The 23,981-nt window shown below is 41.1% G+C and overlaps 1 protein-coding gene across 10 annotated transcripts in view; it reads left to right on the forward strand.

Moving 5' to 3' along the window:
- The window catches only part of CARMIL1 (capping protein regulator and myosin 1 linker 1), a 347,932-nt gene extending 331,823 nt beyond the window's left edge, over positions 1 to 16,109 (forward strand). For 5 of the 10 annotated variants that reach the window (XM_033216407.1, XM_033216409.1, XM_033216410.1 and 2 more), the window contains 5 exons: positions 87 to 168; positions 1,332 to 1,544; positions 5,602 to 5,733; positions 8,293 to 8,442; positions 15,038 to 16,109. In XM_033216407.1, coding sequence (XP_033072298.1) covers positions 87 to 168; positions 1,332 to 1,544; positions 5,602 to 5,733; positions 8,293 to 8,442; positions 15,038 to 15,174 — 714 coding nt within the window. In that variant the 3' untranslated portion in view covers positions 15,175 to 16,109. Of the gene's footprint in view, positions 1 to 86; positions 169 to 1,331; positions 1,545 to 5,601; positions 5,734 to 7,929; positions 8,264 to 8,292; positions 8,443 to 15,037 lie in introns of those variants that run through there. The other 5 variants (XM_033216412.1, XM_033216413.1, XM_033216408.1 and 2 more) reach the window with 4 other exon arrangements.
- Positions 16,110 to 23,981: the final 7,872 nt, after the last annotated feature.

The following is a 23,981-nucleotide window of genomic DNA, read 5'->3' on the forward strand; positions in this document are numbered from 1 at the left end:
GCTGTCATTTATTACCTGCATTGTTTTTTCACTTTTGCATTAAATAAATGTGCACTTTTTTGAGGGATGGTGCTTAAATTTTTCAGAAGCTTGGGAATGATGCTGTATCCCAGGATTCTTCCAGCCCAGCCTTGAGCAGCGTAGAACGGTTGGATGGAGGTGGGGCAGGTAAGTCAGGCCATTGCCATCATCCATTAGGAAAAATGCTTACCTTCTGATTGCAGGAGTCACGTGTGATTGACAGAAGAAAAATTTAAATGGGGAGGCAAGAACCGATCTCTTTGTTGTGTGTTCTCAGCTATCACCTGAAAGACCACATCCCTTACCTACCTTCCCCTGGGGTGCATCCTGCCCCACTGTAGCATTGTGCCTGGACAGGGCACTTTTTGATTTCCCAAAGGGAGGAAATTCTGACTATTTTTTCACTGCAAACTCCTCACCTTTGAGCATTCTGGCAAAGTTAGGGGTGGGGCCAGCGTACAGGATCATGGCTGATGTATTTAAGAATAAGCCATGCATGATATATGGAAGATGGGTGGCTGTCTTATTTGGTATGAAAATATGCTTCCCTTGCAGCTTGAATATGCGTGAAATCCAATATCACTTGTCCCTCTGACATTTTAGGTATAATAAAATAAGACAATACCTTAGATGAAAACTGGAGAGTAATGTGTTAACTGTGTGATAGAATCCTCATTTTGCTATCTGAGATTCTTATGCATAGCTACAGTATCTTGGTGCAGTAAGAGTTGGATGATAAATCACATTTTATGGGCTTATTTTTACCAGTTGTCTTGTTAAATTAAGGCAGCAGTATGGATGGAGGTGGGGGATGAGATGACATTTCTGGAGCTGTTCTCACTAAACATGAGATTGCAGCCATCAGCGTCCTCCTCCTCTCTTAGAACCTGCAGCCAGAGCCCTAATCGCCTGTTGTCCAGAACCAAGGCACTTACATTTGGTTATACCTGTACCTTGTGCCAGATCTGAGAAAGACCTGAACACTTCAAATGCCTGAAAAACCACTGTTTTCCTTGTATGTGATTACAGCACTGTACACTATTAAATGTAAAAGCTTGTCAACCCTGGAATAGTCAGGGGTGATCAGAAAAGAACCAAAAAGTTTATTGCTTTTCTACAAAGAACATTACTCTTCTTCCAGCATGTTTTGATTTTAAAAACATGCTAGAACAGCATATTCTTAAAATATTCTTAAAACATCCATGAGAAACAATGGTAAATGATTATAGCAGTTTGTACCAGACTTCTAGTTTCAAGTTACTGGCTTATTTGACCTTTGATTAATTTTAAAGTGGCCTTTTTCGTCTTAGTGCCTAAACTGCACCCAGGTCTTCCAGAGAACCGCTTTGGTTTGGGAACACCAGAAAAGAATACCAAAGCAGAACCCAAAGTGGAAGCAGGTTCCAGGTCTCGGAGCTCATCCAGCACACCTACAAGCCCGAAGCCCCTCCTGCAGTCCCCCAAACCCAGCCTGGCAGCACGGCCCGTCATCCCGCAGAAACCAAGAACCGCCTCACGGCCTGGTAAGAGTTTTGCAGTTAGGGAGTTGCATTGTGACCAGGTAGCTTCCCAGAGCCAGCTGGATCAGATGCTACAGGTGGTTTCAGGGGCAGCTGGTGAGCAAGGTACAGCGGCTTCTGCAGGAGGAGATCACAAGAAACCTGTGCAAAGCTGTGAAAGTGATGCGAGCTGAGGGATTCCTTTATTCAATGCTGAGCCCCACCATGTGTCAGAGTTGGGGACTCTGAGACTGCCCTTGCTTTCAGGGGTACAGGTTGGTTGGTAGGCAAGACAGGGACATCCATCTTTTGTCATGTTGACCCATCTGCAGTGCTTGGCTTGGCTTTCTGATACTTGTCTCCAGGGTGTTCAGACACTTTGAAAAGCAGCAGTTTAAGGATGAAGGCTACAAATGGGGAAAGCACAAGCTCTTCAGTTTTTATGGCATATTCTATGATGTATCAAGGGTTTAGAACAAGACTTGGCAAACAATGGGCCTGTTTTTGTAAATAGTTTTCCTGGACATAGCCATACGATTTGTACTGGTGTCATCTGGGGCTGTGGCTGTGCTATAGACGCGGAGTGGTGTGCTTGCAACAGGGCCATATGGCCTGCAAAATGTAAAATAATTACTCTTAGGCCCTTTATGAAAATGTTTGCTGACAATTAGCTTAGAGAACCTAATGATAGAAGAAACTTAAAAATATTAGAAATGGGTTGGTCTTCACCTTAGTCTCTCCTGCACAAAAGAAGTCCTGGTGTGGTAGTGCACACCTGTAGTCCCTGTTACTTGGGAGGCTGAGGTGGGAGGATCATTTGAGCCTAGGAGTTTAGGCTGTCATCACACTGTGACCACACCACTGTACTCCAGCCTGAGTGACAAGACCCTATCTCTTAAACACACACACACACACATACATACACACACTGTTTTTTGTTTTTTAACTTTCCATTGTGAGAATTTTCAAACATACACAAAAGTAGGATAGGTAATATAACAAAAGTTACATCAATTCTTCACCTCTTCCCCTTGTTCTCCCACAAAAATTAGTCAAACAAGGATAAAAATAATATAGTCAGATCATCATCATGGCTAATCTTTGAGCACTTAACTGTGTCCTTGGCACTGTTGTAAGTGCTTTATGATGAACTCTCAATATCCTCATCACTGCTCCATTTTACAGATAAGGAATTTGAGGCATAGAGATACTGAGTTTGTCAAGTCACGCAGCTGGTGTGTCTGTGTAGCCGCCAGATGTTCTGACTCCACCAGCTGTCTTGGTAACTGTGTTTCTATTGACCTCTCCCCCATGGACATACATATTGTAAAGTAGGATGCGCAGGTCATCCTAATAATTTATCAATGTGCAGATGATTTGGGTAGAATGAGCAAAAAGCTAGAATCCTGTGTGTCCAAACTTCTTCCACTTATGGTTCTTTCCCATGTTCCCTCATGTATTTTTTTCGTTTCCCGGGGGGCCAGCCTGGATGATACTCCCTGATCTTCATAGCCCATTGGTCCCTTGAAAAAACCAGTAAACCATCTCCAAAGAGAAGCCACAAAGAAAGGGTTGTACTGGCTTTACCTCAAGGAACTAAGCCTTGAAACAAACCCCTTAGTACTTCCTAAGTCTACTCAAACTTTTTCCCAAACCAAAGTTCTTTATGATGGGGAACACAAAAAATTTCTTGGTACACACACAATGTCTTCATGTAGAAGGAGTGGAGAGAATGGAGGCAGAGAAAATGGAAAAATGTTTTAATAGAAAGCAAAGCAAATAAGTTCTCCAAAGGAGGCTTGCTCCTAGCATTGTCATCAGCTAGGTGTGTCTCTGGTCTACAATAAAGAAACAGTTCTTATAAAATGAATCTAGTTTGTAGAGTAACCTAGTTTGTAGAGTACAGTAGGCCCCTCTTATCCAAGGTTTTGCTTTTTACAGTGTCAGTTATTCATGGTGCAGATATTGAGAGAGAGAGAGACCACATTCAGATAACTTTTATTATAGTATATTGCTACAATTATTCTATTACTGGGTTTTAGTGTTAATATCTTACTGTGCCTAATTTATACGTTAAACTTTATTATAGGTGTATGTGTAGGAAAAAACACAGCTTATGTAGGGTTCAGTACTATCCACGGTTTCAGGCATCCACTGGAGGTCTTGGATTGTATCCCATGTGGATAAAGGGGGACCACTCCCCAGTTTCTAATGCTGAATTTAAAACTAGCTGAATTCCCAATATTCTGTTGCAAACAGTTTTATTTTGTTTATTTACTAAATGTGTTCATTTATTTCATAGCACTTAGTATATCAAGAATTATGTTAACAAACCCATGTTTTTATAGAGCTTGGGAATTCAGCAGGCATTTTCTTTTTTCTTTTTTGAGACAGAGTCTCGCTCTGTTGCCCAGGCTGAAGTGCAGTGGCCGGATCTCAGCTCACTGCAAGCTCCACCTCTCAGGTTTATGCCATTCTCCTGCCTCAGCCTCCCGAGTAACTGGGACTACAGGTGCCCACCACCTCGCCCGGCTAGTTTTTTGTATTTTTTTAGTAGAGATGAGGTTTCACCGTGTTAGCCAGGATGGTCTTGATCTCCTGACCTCGTGATCCGCCCATCTCAGCCTCCCAAAGTGCTGGGATTACAGGCTTGAGCCACCGCGCCCGGCCATCAGCAGGCATTTTCAAATACAGCATCTCATTTCCTCTCCGCCACAGCTCTGACAGCTTGTGAAGGCGGATAGTGTTATCTCCACATGTCTTATCACATCCCTGCTTATTTTGGTTAAGCAAGTAGGCAACTGGAAGTGTAAGACTGAAGATGAACCTTGCTGTAGATTGTCTTCTACATGCACAGATACTCACACACTAACTTAAGAACCACCTTGCTGGTAACAGCAAAGGAAGGAGCAAGATCCAGTAGTCAGAGGTGTCCACTCTTTTGGCTTCCCTGGGCCACATTGGAAGAAGAATTGTCTTGGGACACACACGAAATATGCTAACACTAACAATAGCTGATTACTTTAAAAAAAAAAAAAAAAGCAAAATAATCTTGTAATGTTTTAAGAAAGTTTACAAGTTTGTGTTGGGCTGCATTTAAAGCCAACCTGGGCCGCATCCTTGTTCAATCCTGTGGGCCATGGCTTGGGCAAGCTTGTGGTAGATCCTTTCAATTAGGGTGAAACAGCCCTGATATTTGAATTAAGAGACTAGAATTGGCCGGGCTCGGTGGCTCACACCTGTAATCCCAACACTTTGGGAGGCCAAGGCGGGTGGATCATGAGGTCAGGAGATCGAGACCATCCTGGCTAACATGATGAAACCCCGTCTCTCCTAAAAATACAAAAAATTAGCCTGGCATGGTGGCACGCACCTGTAATCCTAGCTACTTGGGAGGCAGAGGCGGGAGAATCGCTTGAACCTGGGAGGCAGAGGTTGCAGTGAGCCGGAATCATACCACTGCACTCCAGCCTGGGCAACAGAGCAAGACTCTGTCTCAAAAAAAAAAAAGAAAGAAAAGAGACTAGAATTCTAGTCCTAGCTATTTTGTCATCTTTTTCATTTTTAAGCTCTTCATTTGTCCAGTGACCAAAGTTTTTTCTGGTTCTAAAAGACCGTGATTCCAAATTTTTGTTAGTGACCTACATATATGCATGCATGCATACACATATACACATATGTATAGTGACTGTTGTACTGGGTTTGACAACAGGTAAAGGCAGTGTCTTGTAAGTATTACATATTTTATGAAAACCAAACAGGCTTTGTGTTTAAGTCAGAAGGAACATGTGGTTCACTGACAGTCTAATTTTCAAATATCAGCGCATTGAAATTCTTGATCTACAGGATAGATTCATATCTTTTCAGATATTAACTTTTTATAAGTATTCATTGGTTTTCCCTTTTGTTTGTGGATGTAACTTCACTGAGCAAAGACACAAAACTAATTTTTGGCCAGAAAAATTCTATGATGCTTTCTTTTTTTTTAAATGACCTATTTATATATATAGATTTACCAGGCTTTATGTTCTTGGAATCCAGTTTGTAGAACGGTTTGAGTCACGTGTTTGTGCCTCCTTAGATGACATTCCAGACTCTCCATCTAGCCCGAAAGTTGCCCTTCTTCCACCTGTCCTGAAAAAAGTTCCTTCAGACAAAGAGAGAGATGGCCAGAGTAGCCCCCAGCCCAGCCCCAGGACATTTTCACAGGAAGGTAAGGATTTCTTTTCTCTGGGTTAGCTCTCCCCAAGGAGGGACATTTCAAAATAAAGGAATTCATTTTGGACTTTACTGATATCTTAGAGTTTGTTAAAGTCAACATTCCTTGGGTTAACTTTTTGGAAATAGAGTAGTTTCTTAGTTCAGAAACTTGATTCAGCATGATTGATGACACTGGATCTTAATGACAAATGAAAAAAGCAGCTGAGATACCCAACCAAAGGTCTAACTTATTTGCAAGAGTAATTTCTAGATGCTTCTGAACTGACTTCCAGCATTTAGGAGCTCCTTAAACATGATTTTATGATGTATTTGGGGCTACATATAGATTTCTGAGTCCCATTATTTTCAACGAAATCTTTTCCTACTTGTGGTAAATCACTACTGCAGTAGTTCTGGAGCAGCACCCCCGGGCCTGAGCCAACTTGCAGCTCACTCATGGTGCTCGCTGAGTCACAAGGTCAGATGTTTCTCACTCTCAGAAGTGTGGTGCAGACGTGGACATTCTCAGGGCGACTTTGCACCAGTTTGCTCCCTCTAATTTGCTGAGGTAGAAGCACAGCAAGCTAATCCTGTGACAAGAATGCTTTCTTCCCAAATCAGATTGAGCTGTTACCAGTTACTATCAGAGGTGAGGCATGGTTGTGGCTTCAGCACCCATGCCATTTCTTTTAAATGTGTGATTGACTTTGGGGTTCTATCGTATGTAATGTATAGTGTAAATGCCATCTCTGAGCCCCACCTATAAGGAAATTCTAGAGCTACACGAGTCGTCTACACCCAGAAGGCTCTCATTGTGGTTTGGAGTTGCTGTGTTTTATTTTAGATTTATTTAATGCTTTAGAATCCTTTGATCCCTCTGACTGTTTTCTTCCTACAATGGCCTATTTTCTTTTATTGATAATAGTATTGGGTTGAAGTTAATAGAAAGTGTTACTGAGTACAGTACTGTCTTTGTGGCTTGGAAATCTAATAAAAACAGTAACACTGCCTGCTTTCTCATCTCCATCCTACAGATTTATTTGTTGGGTAGAAGCTTTACACACCTATTTGCTATAAATAAAAGATGGTAGGGTTGAGACCAAAGCTGCTAAACCACTTCTGCCAAATAGAGAAACTAAAGCTTTTGAAAAGTAGCTGGTATCTATAGTCATTTTACATGAGGTAAATAAATACAGGGTTCAGTATTATAACCAAAGCCTTTGGAAGACTTGGTATAAAAGGAAGGACCTTTGGTGGTGCCAGCTCAGAGAGACTTGAGCCAGCAGGTATTTTCTGACAGTCCAGTTCTCACCACAAAGTGCCTCCCCGATTCCTACCCTAATTTTCCATCCTTTCTGCAACTGCTAACTTTATGTCTTTACTTTTAAGGAAGTGTTGAAAATGCCCAAAAGAGTTCAGTTGGAGAGAAAAAGAAAGGTGAGGAAGGGATGGTAGTGCTAAGTAGGAATGTTCATCTATCTTGTCTGAAGCAATTGAAATATTGAAGGATTTACAAAAGTAGAAAAAAGATCAGAAGGTTGAATACAAAAATCATTCTTTTAACATTTCTGGAAAACAATGTTTTCTAGATGTCTATAAATGATCAAAACAGGGCCTAGAGTAACCCACCAGCCTAACAAGTGCAAATATATGTCATGGAGCCTCTCTAGTTAACAAAGTCGGGGAGATAGTGGATACTGCTGCAGGCTTTTAGCTGCTGTGAAAAAGTCGAGTGTTCTTTCCCCAGGAAGTTAGAGATAGAATGTGTTGCTCCTTAAATGTTTCAGAGCTTTAGGGGTGGATGTTTGATCCCCTTCCTCATCCTTCTCCCTCCCCTAGTAGCAAATCTTAGGAATGGCTCCCACGCCCTTCTTTCCAGTCAGACGGTAGGGATGGCTGAGCTGTGGAGACCATCACTTTCCCACCTGGGATCCAGAATAAGTTAATCATAGACATCATCCTGATGTTATCACTTGGTATTGAAATTGGACTGAAAATATACACGAAGTCTGGGAACAGTCTGTAAATGTCTGAGGTGGTAAGATTTTGACTTTATCAGCTTGTCCGCTAAGGTGGCCCAGAGTGGCAGCCATTTGTGAGTCCTAACTTTTTCTTTATAAACTGTCCATATTGTGCTCATTTCTGTTTTCTTATCTGTTATTCATGCTGGTTACTTCATTTCCCTGTTCTTTGCCTCCCTTTGGACTAGCGTGCCCAACTAATTTCTGAAGCAGGTAAATTGCTATGATTCTTCTGGATTATTCCATAGTGAATGTGATTTTCATTAATCCATCATGGAATCAAAATGATAATACTGGGGCCTTTTTGTTAATACTTTTTTGGGGCAGAATCAGAGCTCACCTCATTTTGCACGACATTTCCATAATGTTGGCTGTTGAATTCTGTAGATAATGATGTATATCTGCCCAGGACCAACACTGTAGGTTCCTTGAATCCTAAGTGGGGTGGGTAAGCTGATATTTAATTTTTAATATTTACATTTTTAAATATTAATGTCAACACATTGATGTATGTGCGAATATAAAGGGTAAAATAAATCCCTTTTCCTCAGTAGTGCAAAGAGGAGATTATTACAAAAGACATTCAGATCATGACAGTGGCAAGCCTTCCAGTAGAGGGAAAAGATCTTCAAAACTGTACTCCACCATTGCAGAAGAGGAAGTGAATGCAATTGGGCACAGGAAGTCACAGCCAACAAATGGTTAGAGCCTTCGATTATCATCCCTCACTGACCCGAAGCTTATGAACTGGCACTAACAAAAACAAACTATAATTGAGTAAATTCTGTCGTGGGACTGGGTCATACAAGAGAGTCATACGAGAGAGTTTTTTTGTTTTTGTTTTTGTTTTTTGATTTTTCTAAATGTCAACAGGATGGTCCTTTTATTTGGGATAAAAAATATTGACTTAAAAATCTAAAATTAGAAATTCTTATGAGGAAGATCAAGTTACTTTGGTGACTTGTCCTTTCAAATTTTTGTGATCATGCAAGTTTATTTTTATAATTGGGGTTAGACCTCCTATTCTCTTCCTTTATATCTTTACTGTCCTGTTAGGTTTCAACTGTGGTTGGATCAGAGATTCTTAGAATGACAAGAGTTTATATCCTTAGAGAATATTGGCCTAACATCTTACATTCTTTCAGGAAAGGATCAATAAAAAGTCACTGACTCAATGCAGACGTTGGGTCATGCACATGATCTTTCAGTGGACATTTTATCACCCTTTAGTAAGAAAGAAAAAGTACCAATTAACTTGTCAACCTTCAGGAACAATTTATTCCATTTTCTAGAAGTTTCTCTCTGACGTCTGTCTTTCATTTGGCCCTGTAGTAAATTCTGTAATGTACTGTTCACGTGAGAACAATCCCAAGCGACAGAAAGGAGACAGATTTCAAATCAGCTTTGCCCTCCATTGGGAAATTTAAGAACAAGTATTGCTGACTCAGAGGAAAAAATGTCTTTTTTTGTGCCTAAAGTACTCATCTCCTCCCTGGTTAATACAATAATTTTTTTTTATAAATATGACTTCAAAAATCCATTAAAGGAAATCTTAGTACCTGTAAATAATGTAACATATTCTGGTATGTGAGATTTCTTTAAAGGATTTCTGCTCTTGGAATGAGGCTCTTTTCTTTCTGTGAAACTATCAGGAGTTAATAGATGCATGTATTTAGGCTCCCAGGGATTAGGTGTGGCCCAGCATTCAGGCTGTAATACCATGTCCTTCACTGCCTCCCAAGAAATCATTTCAGAATACAAGTTAGTGGGAGTGACCTTATTATAGGGATACCTTCTCTTATTCTCTTATTGCAAAGGGATAAACTGTTCTTGAATTTTCACACTTTACTATTGATAATAAACTTCTTGTGATACACTTCACAGCTTAACAGCCCAATGAGTTATGATACCTGAAGTGGGAACTGTTGTCTTTGAGAACGTTCCTTGATACAGGTTTTAAAACAGAAAAGCATCTACCAACTGCCTGCCAGGGACAATGTTTGGAGCCTGCCTTCTCAGCCAGTGCCATGGGCTCAGCCACGTGTGCTCACTTGCCTGGGGTTCCAGCATGTACTAGCTAGGTGGCGGGGTGGGTTAAAGACACCTCTCAGAGCATAAAGCAGAGTCTGCAGGACACGTAAGGATAAAACATTCTGCTTGGGCTGGGTAGCTCCTGCCCTAGAGAAAGCCAATTGAGTTGACCCTTTACTTTTACAGAATTCCTATGTAGTGGATTTGTTTATAGACACATAGTTACAGTAGCTCCTCTCTACAAGAAAGTTTCTCTCATATTGCCAAGAAAATCTCTATCTTCAGTCCTAGAAAAGTTACATAAATGAACACCTAAGACATTTATTTTCTGATGAGTTATTTTTGAGAATTTATTAGGCCAGAATATCTGTCTCTATATTGCCCCTTTTGTTAAGGGCACCTAAGGTTGCAAAGATGTTTCTGGATTCTGGAGCTTTACATTTGAACTATTGTTTTCATTGACTTATATCAGTTGATTATTAACAAAGCATCATTGATGCAATGTTCCTTCTTCAAGAGGCCACTAAAAACACTTCATACAAAACAAAAAGAGACGCTCCCCTGCTACCTGCCGCCCAGTGCCTATTGATCATCCAGTAAGGCTTTGCGTTAGAGTAAAAAGAGGATAAACACAGAGATAACCCACATTATAGAAAAGCAAGGAGAAGAGATTCTATATCTGTCTCAGATTTGTTCATAACCTCTTTAGCTTAAAATTCTCGTTGTGAGGAGCTGGTCAAATTTTGGTGGAATTAAATAGGACCATCTTGTATTTACTTTTCTGCTTTGATTTCTTGAAATAATGACAGGCATTAAGAAGTACTTTTTACAGGAGCTTCAATTAAAGTGATTTTGTGCGTAATATTTTAATTTTGTTTTGTTAGTGCCGATTCCTAGCACTTGACTGTCTTCACCTTTGAGAATTGAGTAGCAGTCTGCTTTCTGAATAGTTCCTGCTTAAAAAAAACGTTTAGTGGATTAATTCTATTAAATAATTGCATGTACTTTAAGTCTTTTAAGAGCAGCTTTGTTTATGCTAAAACAGCCTTATTTTCCTAAAGTATGTATTCATGAAACAAACAGAGGCTATTGTTCTCAAATATTGTTCTCAAAGCATGCTGCATATTTTTATCATGAATATTATGTTTTGTGTGGCTATTATATTGATTTGATAGACAAAATGCTTAATTTCTTTTACTAGAAATATTTGTAAGCACATCTTTTTCCATTTCATATTATTTCCTCTCTACATTTAATTATAAGTTGTGATGTTTTTATAAGTGTATATCCTATTTTCTTGAAGAAAATAGTTGATTTTGGCTTTGAATGCATTGTGATGGCCCCTGTTTGTACAGGGCATCTGATTCTAAGATTCCTTTTATATATCACTTGCCTCTTCCATAATCCAAGCTGCAGCCAATAAATACTTGGCTGTGACTTGCAGTCTGTAAGCCAGTGCTCTGCTCTACTTTTTCCACCAGATTCAAGTTCTGCTTCCACTAAGTGAGTTCTTAAAGATAAATTTAACGGTTGGCATGTTGGGCTCTTGCTAGAAAGTATAAAAAAATCAGGGCCAACTACTGAATACTATTTTCAGGTCATCATAGTGTTTTTCTCCTGAAAATACGGATGTCAGTGGAGCTTACAATGGAGAAAATACCAAATTTTCATATGATTCTCTAACTCTGCATTTATATGCATGTTTCAGAAGCTTTAAAATTATCACATATATGCAATGTCAAATCATCTTCAAGAATGGCAGACTTCATGTTTGAGCCTCTCTGTACCAGTTATTGCCGCTATAGACAGGATGTGTATATACATGGAGTGTTTGTGTTTAATAAATTACCTGTTCATTTACTTGAGTATCTTCTATTAGTTAACTTTAATGGTATTTAAAATAGTGATAAATATGTATATAGACATATGCAGAGATGCTCCAGCACTCTTAACAAATACTTGCATTGAAGAAGTGTTTGTGAAACAACTGGATTTTTTTCACCCTGTGTGTAAAAGCAAGCATGAACTCAAGCTGCCTAAGAGGAGGTCTGTCTGAATTTGTAAAACGTCTAAATCTTATAAATATATTAAAAATAAATTATAGCCAGGCACGGTGGTTCACATCTGTAATCCCAGCACTTTGGAAGGCTGAGGCTGGAGGATCACTTGAGGCCAGGGGTTTGAGACCAGCCTGGGCAACAAATGAGTTGTCTATACAAAAATAAAAATAAAAAATTAGCTGGGTGTGGTGAAAAGGTACACCTGTAGTCTCCGCTACTCTGGAAGCTGAGACAGGAGGATCACTTGAGCCCAGGAGTTTGAGGCCACAGTGAGCTATGACTGCGCCACTGAATTCCAGCCTGGACAACAGAGTGAGACTCAGTATCTATAAATGAATAAATGCTTGCATGCGTACATACATACATGCATACATTCTGGAGTTTTAAGTTTCAAAAGGATGTAATTCTATTGAGACCATCTTTTAATAGAAGCCTGACTAAACCTACTTCAATATAGTTGTAGTCAACATCTTAGTTACATGCAATCAAATAGATGTTCCCTTAAGGGCTGGAAAGCAAACGGCAAAGAACATTCCTCCTACAAAGTTGTTCACATTAGGGATCTGGACTAATAAGGCTGGAGACTAGAAGACCAAGTGCTTTGACCTTCAAACTCATCACATTAATTGCATAACTTTTAAGTCCTTGATCTCACTGTGCCTTAATTTTCCTATCGTTGAATGGTGCTTACCTACTATACTAAGAACATGTCAGCCTGGTATAGTCTCATTATCACATGCACATTCACAGTTGGTAGAGTTTAATCAATGGAGGTGAATATAGTTAGAATGAATTTCTAAATAAAGTCACCACCATAGTGAAATTCTTTGACAGCCTTCTTGAAAGTATGTATTATTTTTCCTCCTACAGTCCCTGAGTCTTGGAGAATTTGGAAGCCCAGTGTCAGTGACTCAAAAGAATCAGCATTTAGGTGGAGACTGAAGGGCAACCTACTTTTTGCAGGAAGATTTCTATGTTGGATTTCTTTGAATTTTAATCATGCCTGCTCTAATGACCCTGGTCTATAGGGTTATCTCAGTTTTTTATCTGTGACATAAACATTTTTGGTTTCTTGAATTTCTCCATTTTTAGAAAGTACTCTTGTGTCATGTCATACAACATGAGTTAGACCCAAGATTGCCAGGAAACAAAAACATTGGGAAGAATGGAAAGTTTGATTATCCTTTAAATCTAAGAATTAGAACAATATATTTGCTCTGAAGACAAATGAGCAGTATATTGTATTTGTTTCTTCCCTTGAACCTGTAGTGTATTTTTGAGTCATTTAATATAGAGGAAGAACTTATTTCGATTTTAAAACAATGAAAAATATTTTCTAGAAGATACCAAAGGAAATGCTCTAGTTTGAGGTTGGGTTTATTGTAAACAGTTTTCAGGGTGAAGATAATACAAGTCTTCCCTACTTTCTTTTGTTCTTAGTAATTAAAGGATTCTTTGTCTATTGGTATCAAATTGGTTTTGTGATAAAGAGCAAAATATTTATAGATATTTATGCACCTTCATTCTCCAAACCTGGCTTACTGACAGCTTTGAAAGGACCAAACAAGTACATTTAATTTTTTTACCCAACACAAGCTTAAAAATAGAAATTGTACTTCAGTTTGGGTGACAGAGCAAGACCCCGTTTCTAAAAAGAAAAGAAAAAAATAATAGAAATCAATGATAATATTTATTTGTTGCTTTCTTCCCCTGATTTGAGAATTTGCCTGACTCTGTCGGACAAAAAGAAGTCACAATTTAAGAAATTACCTACTTTTATTATCAGATTTGAAAGGTTTTTTTCTTTTCAGAGTTTTGAGTCATTTCAATTTAATGTCATTAACTAAAAATTTAAATTTTTATTGTCTAAATAGCAGAATCTGGCTCTAATACCAGTTTTGGCAAGAGAAGTACTCTATTAGATTTGCATTTTGACTATTAGGTTTAATGAGCTTTCACTTCCTGAAACACTCTTCGGTGGGTTCATCATTTTAATAGCCAGCTCCTGGCAAGATGAGTTTTGTTTTTTGGGGTTTTTTTTTTTTTAGCAGACTGCAAAAATCAAGTGATTAGAAGCATCAGGTGAATCCTATAACTAACTTTTGAAGGACTGATGCAGTGTGTTCCTGGTTAGATCATTTGAAGTTCCAAGTGATGAGGTAGCTGGCACAAAGTGTGTAGGTTTAGTATTTTTAGCTCAAGAGCTGTCTATACAATATACAAGATAAATAGTATTTAATAATCCTTAATAGCTATGCTGGAGTACAGCATCCAAACCTTTTCCCCAGGTATCATAGCAGTGAAGCCATGTTGTAGTTGGAAAGAACATAGGCTTTGGAGAGACAGATCTAGTTTAAATCCTGGTTTCAAGTTTTACAAAACCTACCTTACAGGAGGTAATTGTGAGGAATAGCGATAATAAAACAGAGAGTGCCTAACACATAACAGAGGCTCCGTTCCAGTAATGATTCTCCCACCGTTGCTTTATAAAGCCTCAGTGGATTCTTCATATTTATTTGTAATCAGAGCAGGCAACAATAATGGTAATGCTTTTACCTGGAGGGTGATTCCAAAATGGCTGATTGTGTCATAGGCAGTATTTAATGCATTTTCACTAGACTTTACAGTATTTATTTCCTAGAGGGTGAAACTGAGGTTTTCTGAGTCACAGAAAGGTCTGACAAAGACTCCTGAGGCCTTTGCTGATATCCTGCCCCACAATCAGGAATGACAAACCCCAAATCATCTGCAGAAGGCATCGAATGGGACATCTGTCAGTCCAGCATCTCCTCAAGGCTCTGTCTGCCCTGTTCTCTCTGCTGCATGAGGGGGCAGCTACGACTGAGGAGGTCACCTGGGGCAGAACCACTTCAAAGCCCTCCTCCCTCCTGGCATCTCCCTCCACTTCCTCACCATCCTTGCCTGGAGGGTCCTCACCTCAGATTCTTACCCACATCTATGAGAAGTTCACCCTGTCATAGACTGTATTTTTGTGTGTGTTTTCTCATTTTGTTTCTGCTTTGTTGGTTTGTTTTACATTTCTGTCTAGAGTCTCTAAACATAATAGCAAGTTTGTTTCTGAGAAAGTTCACGCTGTTCCCCTCCCCTCCCGCAAACATCAAGGCTACTGCATCTCAGCCCGTTGTCAGTCAGGCCAATGGTATTATTTTGTCAATAAACTGTGCGACTTTTCTTTTTATTTCAGTTTCAAGGAGAAGCTGGGGCCAGCAGGCCCAAGAGTATCAAGAACAAAAGCAACGGTCCTCCAGTAAAGATGGCCATCAAGGCAGCAAATCTAGTGACTCTGGAGAAGAAGCAGAAAAAGAGTTTATTTTTGTGTAAAGGTCACCCACGCAGAAGTCTTCCTCTGCAGGGTGCTTTGGTAGCCATCAGAGAGGAACCAAGGGCACCACCTCTTCTTCCCAGGCGTTCTTCTCTCGGTGCTTTATTCTCTTCTTTTTCTTTATTTCTCCCCCTACCCCCATCCCCTGCCTTTTTTTTTTTTTTGTACAGAAACAGATCCATTTCTTGGTAATCAAATCACGTTTGTTTGGTCTTCCTCCAACCCTTCGCATTTGGTTTCTAAACATTCCTTCATATGCCTTTAATGAAAGCCAGCAATTATCCCATGGGCCCTACTTGAATTTCTCTGAGGCAGCTACAGATTGCCCTGCAAGATGAGTTTTTGGAGATAAATGAAATAACTGGACACACACTCACACAAGTAACACCACAGCAAACCTCAGAGTACAGCTGAGTGTACCTGTGTCAAATCCACACAGGACTCAATATAACAATTTATTCTTGATGTATGCAATTGCACAATTGTAATTATGTTAACAGAGCACACTAATAATTTGTATAAATTATATATATTAGATCTTGGGTATGGTTTTTACCTTCTCCCATGGGAAACTTCTTCCTTCCTGATGTGGAATTGTACATTTAAAGCTTGGTCGGTGACCTTTGCATACCGTCAACGAGCACAGCTAAGAACAGAGTGAGAGAGGCCTGCGGCTGATTTTACCATGTGCCCTGATTAATGTATATAGTTGATTGGAATGAGGTTTTATGAATATTCGTGTTTTTGAAGGCCTTTAAGTTCTGTCTGCATATTAGCTTTTAATGTGTGATTTTAAGAGAGAATACTTTGACAACTGTAAAAATCAAAATACTACTCTTTATAAGACATTTCACAAATATTCACTTACATTACAGGCTGGAAGTATTTTATTCATATGTATATTTATACCAATAAAATGATTTTACAAGTGGAATTTGGGCCTTCTCCAGTTACATTTTTAGTTTGGACTGGCTCAGGGTGGTGAACTTTGGTTTTGTTTCCAAAATCCAAAATAATCAATGTTCTCAGATAAGCAATCTGGGAACCATTACCTTCAAAATAAAGATAACTTACTAGTGCCACTGCCTGTTTTCACCCTTGGGAAAAATGATAAAATTTACCAGAAGAATATAGAATTATGAGTTTGATCCAGCTCCCATTACCCTGCATAAGGGTCATATGAGGGATGCAAGTGTGAGCAAAGAAGTATGATTTGAAGAGTTGCAAGCAGTGGTTATCTATTGGAAAGAAGAATGATGGAAGGTGGGGTTGGCATGACATGACTATTTCCCTCATCATCCTCCACTAGCCCTCTCCCCAACTCAGGTGCCTGGCATATGAGTAAGTGCCCATAATGTAGACCAGATGGTTTGCTGCCTTTGCGTGACTTCATGAGGGCAGAGACACAAGATTGCTTCCTCCAGCTGTAGCTCTGCTGTCATAAAACAGAAAGTACTCACAGAGCAATCAGGTTCACATTCACTTAGAATGCTATGCGGTAAAAGGCACACATGCTGCTGGTTAGCACTTCTCTCTGAGTTTCAGCATGAGAACTATTCTCAAAGAGACAGTCGAGAGAAGCCCAGGTAGTGAATAGCCTTGGTGCTTTATTATGGAGTTGGATCCTGATTCTATGCAGTAGGAGCCATTGCATTTTTTAAAGCAATAATGTAATCAGAGCTAAAATTATAAAGGTAAACCCTATAGACTAGAGGTAGGCATCCAGTGAAGTGGCTGAGCAAGGATTCTTAATCATTTTCCCTCTCCTTATGGTGGTCAAGAGGTGCCCACTCAGATGCTCCTTCAAGAGAATTTGGCTATGGGGAGCACGTGGGGGCCAACCATGGCTAACAGCTTCCAGCTGCAACACCTTCAGACCCTCTACAGTGGTGATGCTGCAGCTAGGCCACCCCCACTCTCCCTGCCAACCACCGAGGATGGTTGGTTCGCTAGAGCTGCCCAACACAGGACTCTACTGAGCAACTTTTGCTCTAGGGCCCTCCTCTGGTCTGGCCACGGCTTTCTCAGAGCTGCACCAAAGCTCTCCCTACCTACATCTCCTTTCCTCCTTCCCAATCTTTTACAGGTGATCAACCTGAATAAGGTCTGAAGGCACTCCCTGCAACTGCTCCCTCCACTTTTGTCCTTCCCGGCGATTTCCCCCAGTAAATAAGTATTCTACGGTCTAATCCCATCTGGGCACATGCTTCTTGGAGAACCTGAACTAACACACTTCTCCATATTCTCTCACCGTAGATCAAGAATACCTGCACTTTGGGAGGCCAAGGTGGATGGATGAACTTTGAGATAGGGAGTTTGAGACCAGCCTGGCCAACATGATGAAACCCCATCTCTACTAAAAATACAAAAATTAGCCGGGCTTGGTGGTGGGTACCTGTAATCCCAGCTACTCAGGAGCCTGAGGAAAGAGACTGGCTTGAACCTGGGAGGCGGAGGTTGTGGTGAGCTGAGATCATACCACTGCATGCCAGCCTGGGTGACAAAGACTCCGTCTTAAAACAAAAAAACACACACACACACACATGGAAAGGCAGCTTTACCATGTACATCTGCTGTGCTGGTGACTAGCAGATCTTTCCTCAAAATGTGTGGGCCTTTGTGTTTGTTTTGTGAATATATTATAATTTGTGCTATGTCCCTAAAAGAAAGATGCCCTTAAGGCAGAGTGGACTAACTGACTTCTCGAGGTCCTTTGGGATTTTGATACAACAGATAACACGTTGATTCCCGTTACCCTTGTAAAGTGTCAGTAGAAGTGAAGAGAACCATTCTTGCATCCAGGAACCCAGTGAAGCTAAGTGCTGGAGCAGCAGTGGAGCCCATCAGGAGCTGCGGGTCCCAGAGAGCCCACTCGGACCAGCCAGATGGCGGTAGGGGGTGCTGGTCATGGAGCAAGGGTTGAAGCCTCCTAGAAAACCCCTAGAATACTAAACCTCTACATATTCTTTTTTCTGTTTGTGCCATGCACAAGACCTAAATTAAGAATGAGAAGGTTTCCAGCTGCATCCATGTCCCTACAAAGGACATGAACTCATCCTTTTTTATGGCTGCATAGTATTCCATGGTGTATATGTGCCACATTTTCTTAATCCAGTCTGTCATTGATGGACATTTGGGTTGGTTCCAAGTCTTTGCTATTGTGAATAGTGCCGCAATAAACATACGTGTGCATGTGTCATTATAGCAGCATGATTTATAATCCTTTGGGGAACTGAACAATGAGAACACTTGGACACAGGAAAGGGAACATCACACACCAGGGCCTGTTGTGGGGTGGGGGGAGGGGGGAGGGATAACATTAGGAGATATGCCTAATGTAAATGACGAGTTAATGGGGGCAGCACACCAACATGGCACATGTGTACATATGTAACAAACCTGCACGTTGTGCACACGTACCCTAGAACTTAAAGTATAATAAAAAAGAAAAAAATCTTTTAAAAATGCAGACTGTAAAAAAAAATAAATAAAAACGCACACACAAAAAAGAATGAGAGATTTCATAATCACCTCTCGGATATACTAAGCAGGGGCCAAATAATCTAGGAACTGTTTGGTCACTTATTTGGGGAATGCATTCATTGTGCAGCTTTTGAACAGGCTGACTTTCCAATCTTATTTTTCTTTAACATTGGTCAGTGTCGCTGTCTACTAGCACAGGCCATTGGCCAGCAGTTGATCAGGCATGTGTCAAGTATTGGAGAGAACTCGATCGCAATTAAAAATTGGCAACTAAAAATCCCAGAAGAGGAAGCACGCGCACGTGCTTCAATTAGGAAGGGGCAAACAGCTTGCAGTGGGTAAGATATTCTCATGACTTTGACCCTGCCCTGTGTTGGCTCATTTCCCCAGGTGATCCAGTGCCTTTTGTTGACTGTTCACTTTAACACTCCATATGCAAAACAGCATTTCCAGAGAAAACAGCTTTTCAACGGAAGGGAAAACAGAATATATATATGTGTGTATGTGTGTATGTGTGTGTATATATATGTGTGTGTGTGTGTGTGTATATATATATATATATATTTTTTTTTTTTTTTTTTTTTTTTGCAGAGAAGAAATAAATGGATTGCAACAGGAAATCTCAGTAGGCAGGACGGCCCTCAACTGAGACATTACACCTGTTCTCAGTCCCAAGTGTGAAAATCCTAACTTGAAAGGATATTTCTGTTTATCACTTTTTTACTTGCTAGATTGAAAGCACTGCCCCAGTGTGGCCCTGCAGTAAAAACGATGTGGCCTTTATTCATTCTCAGTCTCTCTTTTACATTTTCCCTCAGAGCAAGAACATGAACCAATGCCTTCAATAGCTGTAGTGATGCTGGCCTTCATTTCTGCTCTCTTTAAAAGGTGCTAAGAAAACAGTAGAGATTTCCTAGATGCTCACTGTTGTCATTGCCATGTTTAGGGTCCTGCTTTTCCTAAATTATTCCAAATAGTACCCTACCTTCCTAAATTCTTTAGCCCAGAACCCCACCCCTTGGCCAAACTGCTAAAAACCAGAGCAGGGAGGCAAAGTAGGGAACACAAAGAGCAATGGAAGGAGGATAATGTTTTCTCTCCCTCTTTCTTGTGTTTTGATTTTTTGTTTGTCTCTCCTGAGGTTTGATTGAATGAGGCAAAACTAACTAAAAGCCATGCTTTGAGGCAGCCTGGTCTCTCCTCCCCTCTGATGGTATAGGCTGGGCAAACTGTCTGCTCAGTGAGCCACATCATTTTAACATCTCAGCCTTCTGTGACTCTTGGCTCACACACACCACACGTCACAAAGCTGAGAGTAGGAGAAGGCTCCGTTCGCTGAAATGGGCCATAATTTAATCTGCTGGTGCTATAATTAAGGTGAGTTAAGAGCTATGCAGTGTTCACATCACATACAGACATAGGACAATGGGGGAATTCAGCTTCTGTGCAAATGGTTATCATTGACCCAAAGCCAAGGGGGTCTTCCTGGGTTTTGAAATGTTGATCACTGTGTGCCACTGCCACCAAAATCACTAAGTCTCAAAATGTAAGACAAAACATTTGGGATGTACAGATTGCATCTCAGGATTTCTTTTTTTTTTTTTTTTTTTTTTGAGACAGAGTCTCGCTCTGTGGCCCAGGCTGGAGTGCAGTGGCTGGATCTCAGCTCACTACAAGCTCCGCCTCCCGGGTTTATGCCATTCTCCTGCCTCAGCCTCCTGAGTAGCTGGGACTACAGACGCCCGCCACCTCGCCCGGCTAGTTTTTTGTATTTTTTAGTAGAGACGGGGTTTCACCGTGCTAGCCAGGATGGTCTCGATCTCCTGACCTCGTGATCCACCCGTCTCGGCCTCCCAAAGTGCTGGGATTACAGGCTTGAGCCACCGCGCCCGGCCCGCATCTCAGGATTTCTTAGTCTGAGGTCAGATTGTATGTTATTTCATAATCACAACTTAAATGTGTAGCTTCCTTTCCTTTTTAGGGCAACATAATAGAGATTAAGTCTCTTAGCCACACTTGAAAATCTATCTCATGAATTAGAAACTCTCCCTAGTCAGAGATTTCTTGAACTCATTAGAAACAAAATGTGTTTTCTCCAAGGGGACTGACCTTGCTGTTATTGGGTTGTGGTGCGTTTGAGTAAGACCAGGGTAATCCATTTATACTTTCCAATTACAGTTTGTATTAGGTTTAACTCAAAGTGAAGCCATCATTTACACTGTGTACACACAGCTTACACTGGGGCCTGTTTCATGCGTCCACACCCAAACCACTACTTTGAGGATTAGGCACAACTTTGCACCTCCCATGACATATAGTGATCATGAGGTCTCTTCTGACAGTAAGAGCATACACTTAACCATAGTTTCTGGAGGTGTGAAGAAAAGAATTATCTCAAAGACAGAAGCATTGTCAGGGTAGAGGCCACTTCAAGTTGTCTACCATGTGATCAGAGGGGCCTGGATGCAGAAAAACCACTGCTGGGAGGATGTGCTTGAGCTTCTAGACATTGAATCCCTGCAGAGAATTCAGACATGAACCGCACAGGGATTCTTCCATGCAGGAGTGTCCTTACCCATGGCAGTAAGGACATGGAAGAAGGGCCCTAGGTCTAGGTCCTGTGGAATGGGAGGTGTCAATGCAGGCAGGAGCTCATCTTGGGGACATTCCTAGACTGTTCCCAAAGGGTCAACAGGTCTCCCATGCTCTTCCCTCAGGTCCTCAGAGGAGGGGGAGAAAAGGCAGGCTGCTTCCCACTTACTGAGAGCAAAGAATTCAAATGGACATTTGACCTTTTGACCTGACCAACCCTCACCAAAGCCTGTCCTTTCTGTGATCAAGTCATTTTGAGGCTGGCTCATGATGCACCTTCTTCTCATTTCCCCAGGTGACCTTACTCCCTTCTAAGGCTACAATTCCCACCTTTGCAGTGATGTCTCCCTCATCTTTTGCTTTAGCTCCGTCTCTATGCAGCATCATTAGGGTGACCCATGGGCATGAGAAATTCTGTATGTAATACAGATAATTCCTGAGTGTAGGGTGACCATACTCCATGCCTAGAAATGAGATAATTCAATTTTATGACACCTGGAGAGATCTCCAGGGCTCATAAGACTCAACTCTCACTGGAGATAGAGGGCCAGAACCCCCATGTCCTTCCATTTCTACAAAATGGAGACAGACTTTGCCCAAAGGTCACTAAGCTAGTTTGCTCTTACTCTATCCCAGGCACCCTGACGGCGCTTTAATTGCCTATAATGACTAGGTGTGAGGGAAGGGAGGACCATTTGCAAATAAGAATATGATTTGCTGGCCCAAACCACTGGGCTCCCAATGGACACTTCCCAGCTGAAGCCAGCACTACTGTGGCTCAGGCACACTCAGCAGAGGAGACCAGCTCCTCCGCCTGCTACTAATTTTCAAAGCTCTATACAGGGTGTGTATCCTGCATACCATGGGCTGGGGAGAATGCTGGGCATCTGTTTGTGAGCTTGAATTGTAAAAAAAAAAAAAAAAAAATGACTTATTTTCGTTAGCCTCCTTTGCAATTTAGCATTTCTTTCAGTTATGAATATGTGCAACAAACTATAATAGTATTAACAGTGCCTGGGAAAATGGAAATCATAAACATTTTTAGATCAGTTTACACTGCAGATATTGTGATACATTATCCCACTCACCACTACTTCAAAATTATGGTACTTATAAGACCGTCTACTACATTGTGTTATTTAAAGAATTAATAAAGCAGTGCATTAACTTCTAAATCAAAGTTTGTTTTAAAATATTCTAATAATTATATTTTCAATATTATTAGTTTCTTCTGTAATACCCTGTATTCTACTTTATTCGTATAAAATATTTACGATAAGAAAGGGTCCTGAGACTTCATCAGACTACCAGAGAGATGACGGTCCAAGCAAGGTTAGAAACCAACTCTAAGAGCTGCGGCCCCAGGCCCAGCCAGGCAGGAGAGGAGTTCTTTTTGGAAATGAACTGGAAAAGGCTCTTCTTGTGGATACATATTCCTTTCTGTTGTCTTCCAAGCTGTTTCTTATCCTCCTGTACCATATGTGCCCCTGAGGATTTTCTTCAATGGGTCTTAGAAATGTATAAAAATTAACTCAATACCTATGAGGAGAAAATGTTTCCAAAGTTGGAACAGGATCTCAAACTTCATTGCCAGGCATTGCCTTCGTGGCTGGTGGGGAGGGAGTGTGAAGTGGGCTCAGCTATGTGTGCCTTCGGCCCCTGTTCAGACACAGGGAGAGAGATGGCTTTCCTCCACCATGGTGAATGGTTAAAGGACTTTGTCTTCCAAGAAAGGGCCTAGGAGGCTGTTTAAATGTAGGTTTTATTAGTATTCAGGTATAGTGAGGTCAATAGATCAAGAGACAACTACTATTGAAAAGATCTCCAGTTCCTCACAGTTCCCAGGAAAACAAGGTGCACCATACCAGGCATGGCCACATGGAGAAGCAGCAGGTTTGGTCAGAAGGCAGCGGGAGCTAGAAATGCGAGCAAGTGCTCTTGTTGTGTTTCCCATGAGAAAGAATGGACAAGGTCAGGTAACCAGGCTTAGGACTGGCTAGCTTGAATAATTTCAGAAGGTTCAGAGTAGGGCAACTGTCCTGAGTTGTCTAGTACCTGTCCTTGGGGTGATTATGGTGGGGAATAGCAGCCAGGAGTGTGAGAGCCCACTTCCACTTAGAGGAGGATGTGGGATGGGGAGGCACTGGATTGGTTAGTTTGCATATGAAAGGCACACTTCCAGGTGATTCATTTACTATCTCTGAGAAGTGGCTAGCCCTGGGAGAGACAGTCCCTTTAGGGTCAGCAAAACCCCAAGATATAGAATTACAGAAAATTGGATAGGCGTGGTGGCTCACACCTGTAATCCCAGCACTCTGGGAGGCTGAGGCGGGCCAGATCACTTGAGGCCAGGAGTTCGAGACCAGCCTGACCAATATGGCAAAATCCCATCTCTAATAAAAATACAAAAATTAGCTAGACACAGTGGCACTCACCTGTAATCCCAGCTAATCAGCAGGCTGAGGCACAAGAATTTGCTTGAACCCGGGAGGCAGAGGTTGCAGTGAGCCGAGATCACACCACTGTACCACAGAGGCAACAGAGTGAGGCTGCATCTCAAAAAAGAAAAAAAGAATTACAGAAAATCAAAAGGAGTAATTAATACAGAGGCCACCTAGGATTCCTGGCTGAAGTGATGGTGCATTCTGGGGAGAAGGTGTGCCCTTACAGTCTCTTAGGTGAATGAATTAATATTCATTAGTAGAGACCTGAGCCATGACAAATGCAGGAC

Source organism: Trachypithecus francoisi, unplaced genomic scaffold (assembly GCF_009764315.1).
Source record: "Trachypithecus francoisi isolate TF-2019V2 unplaced genomic scaffold, Tfra_2.0 Lachesis_group10, whole genome shotgun sequence".
Lineage (NCBI taxonomy): Eukaryota > Metazoa > Chordata > Mammalia > Primates > Cercopithecidae > Trachypithecus > Trachypithecus francoisi.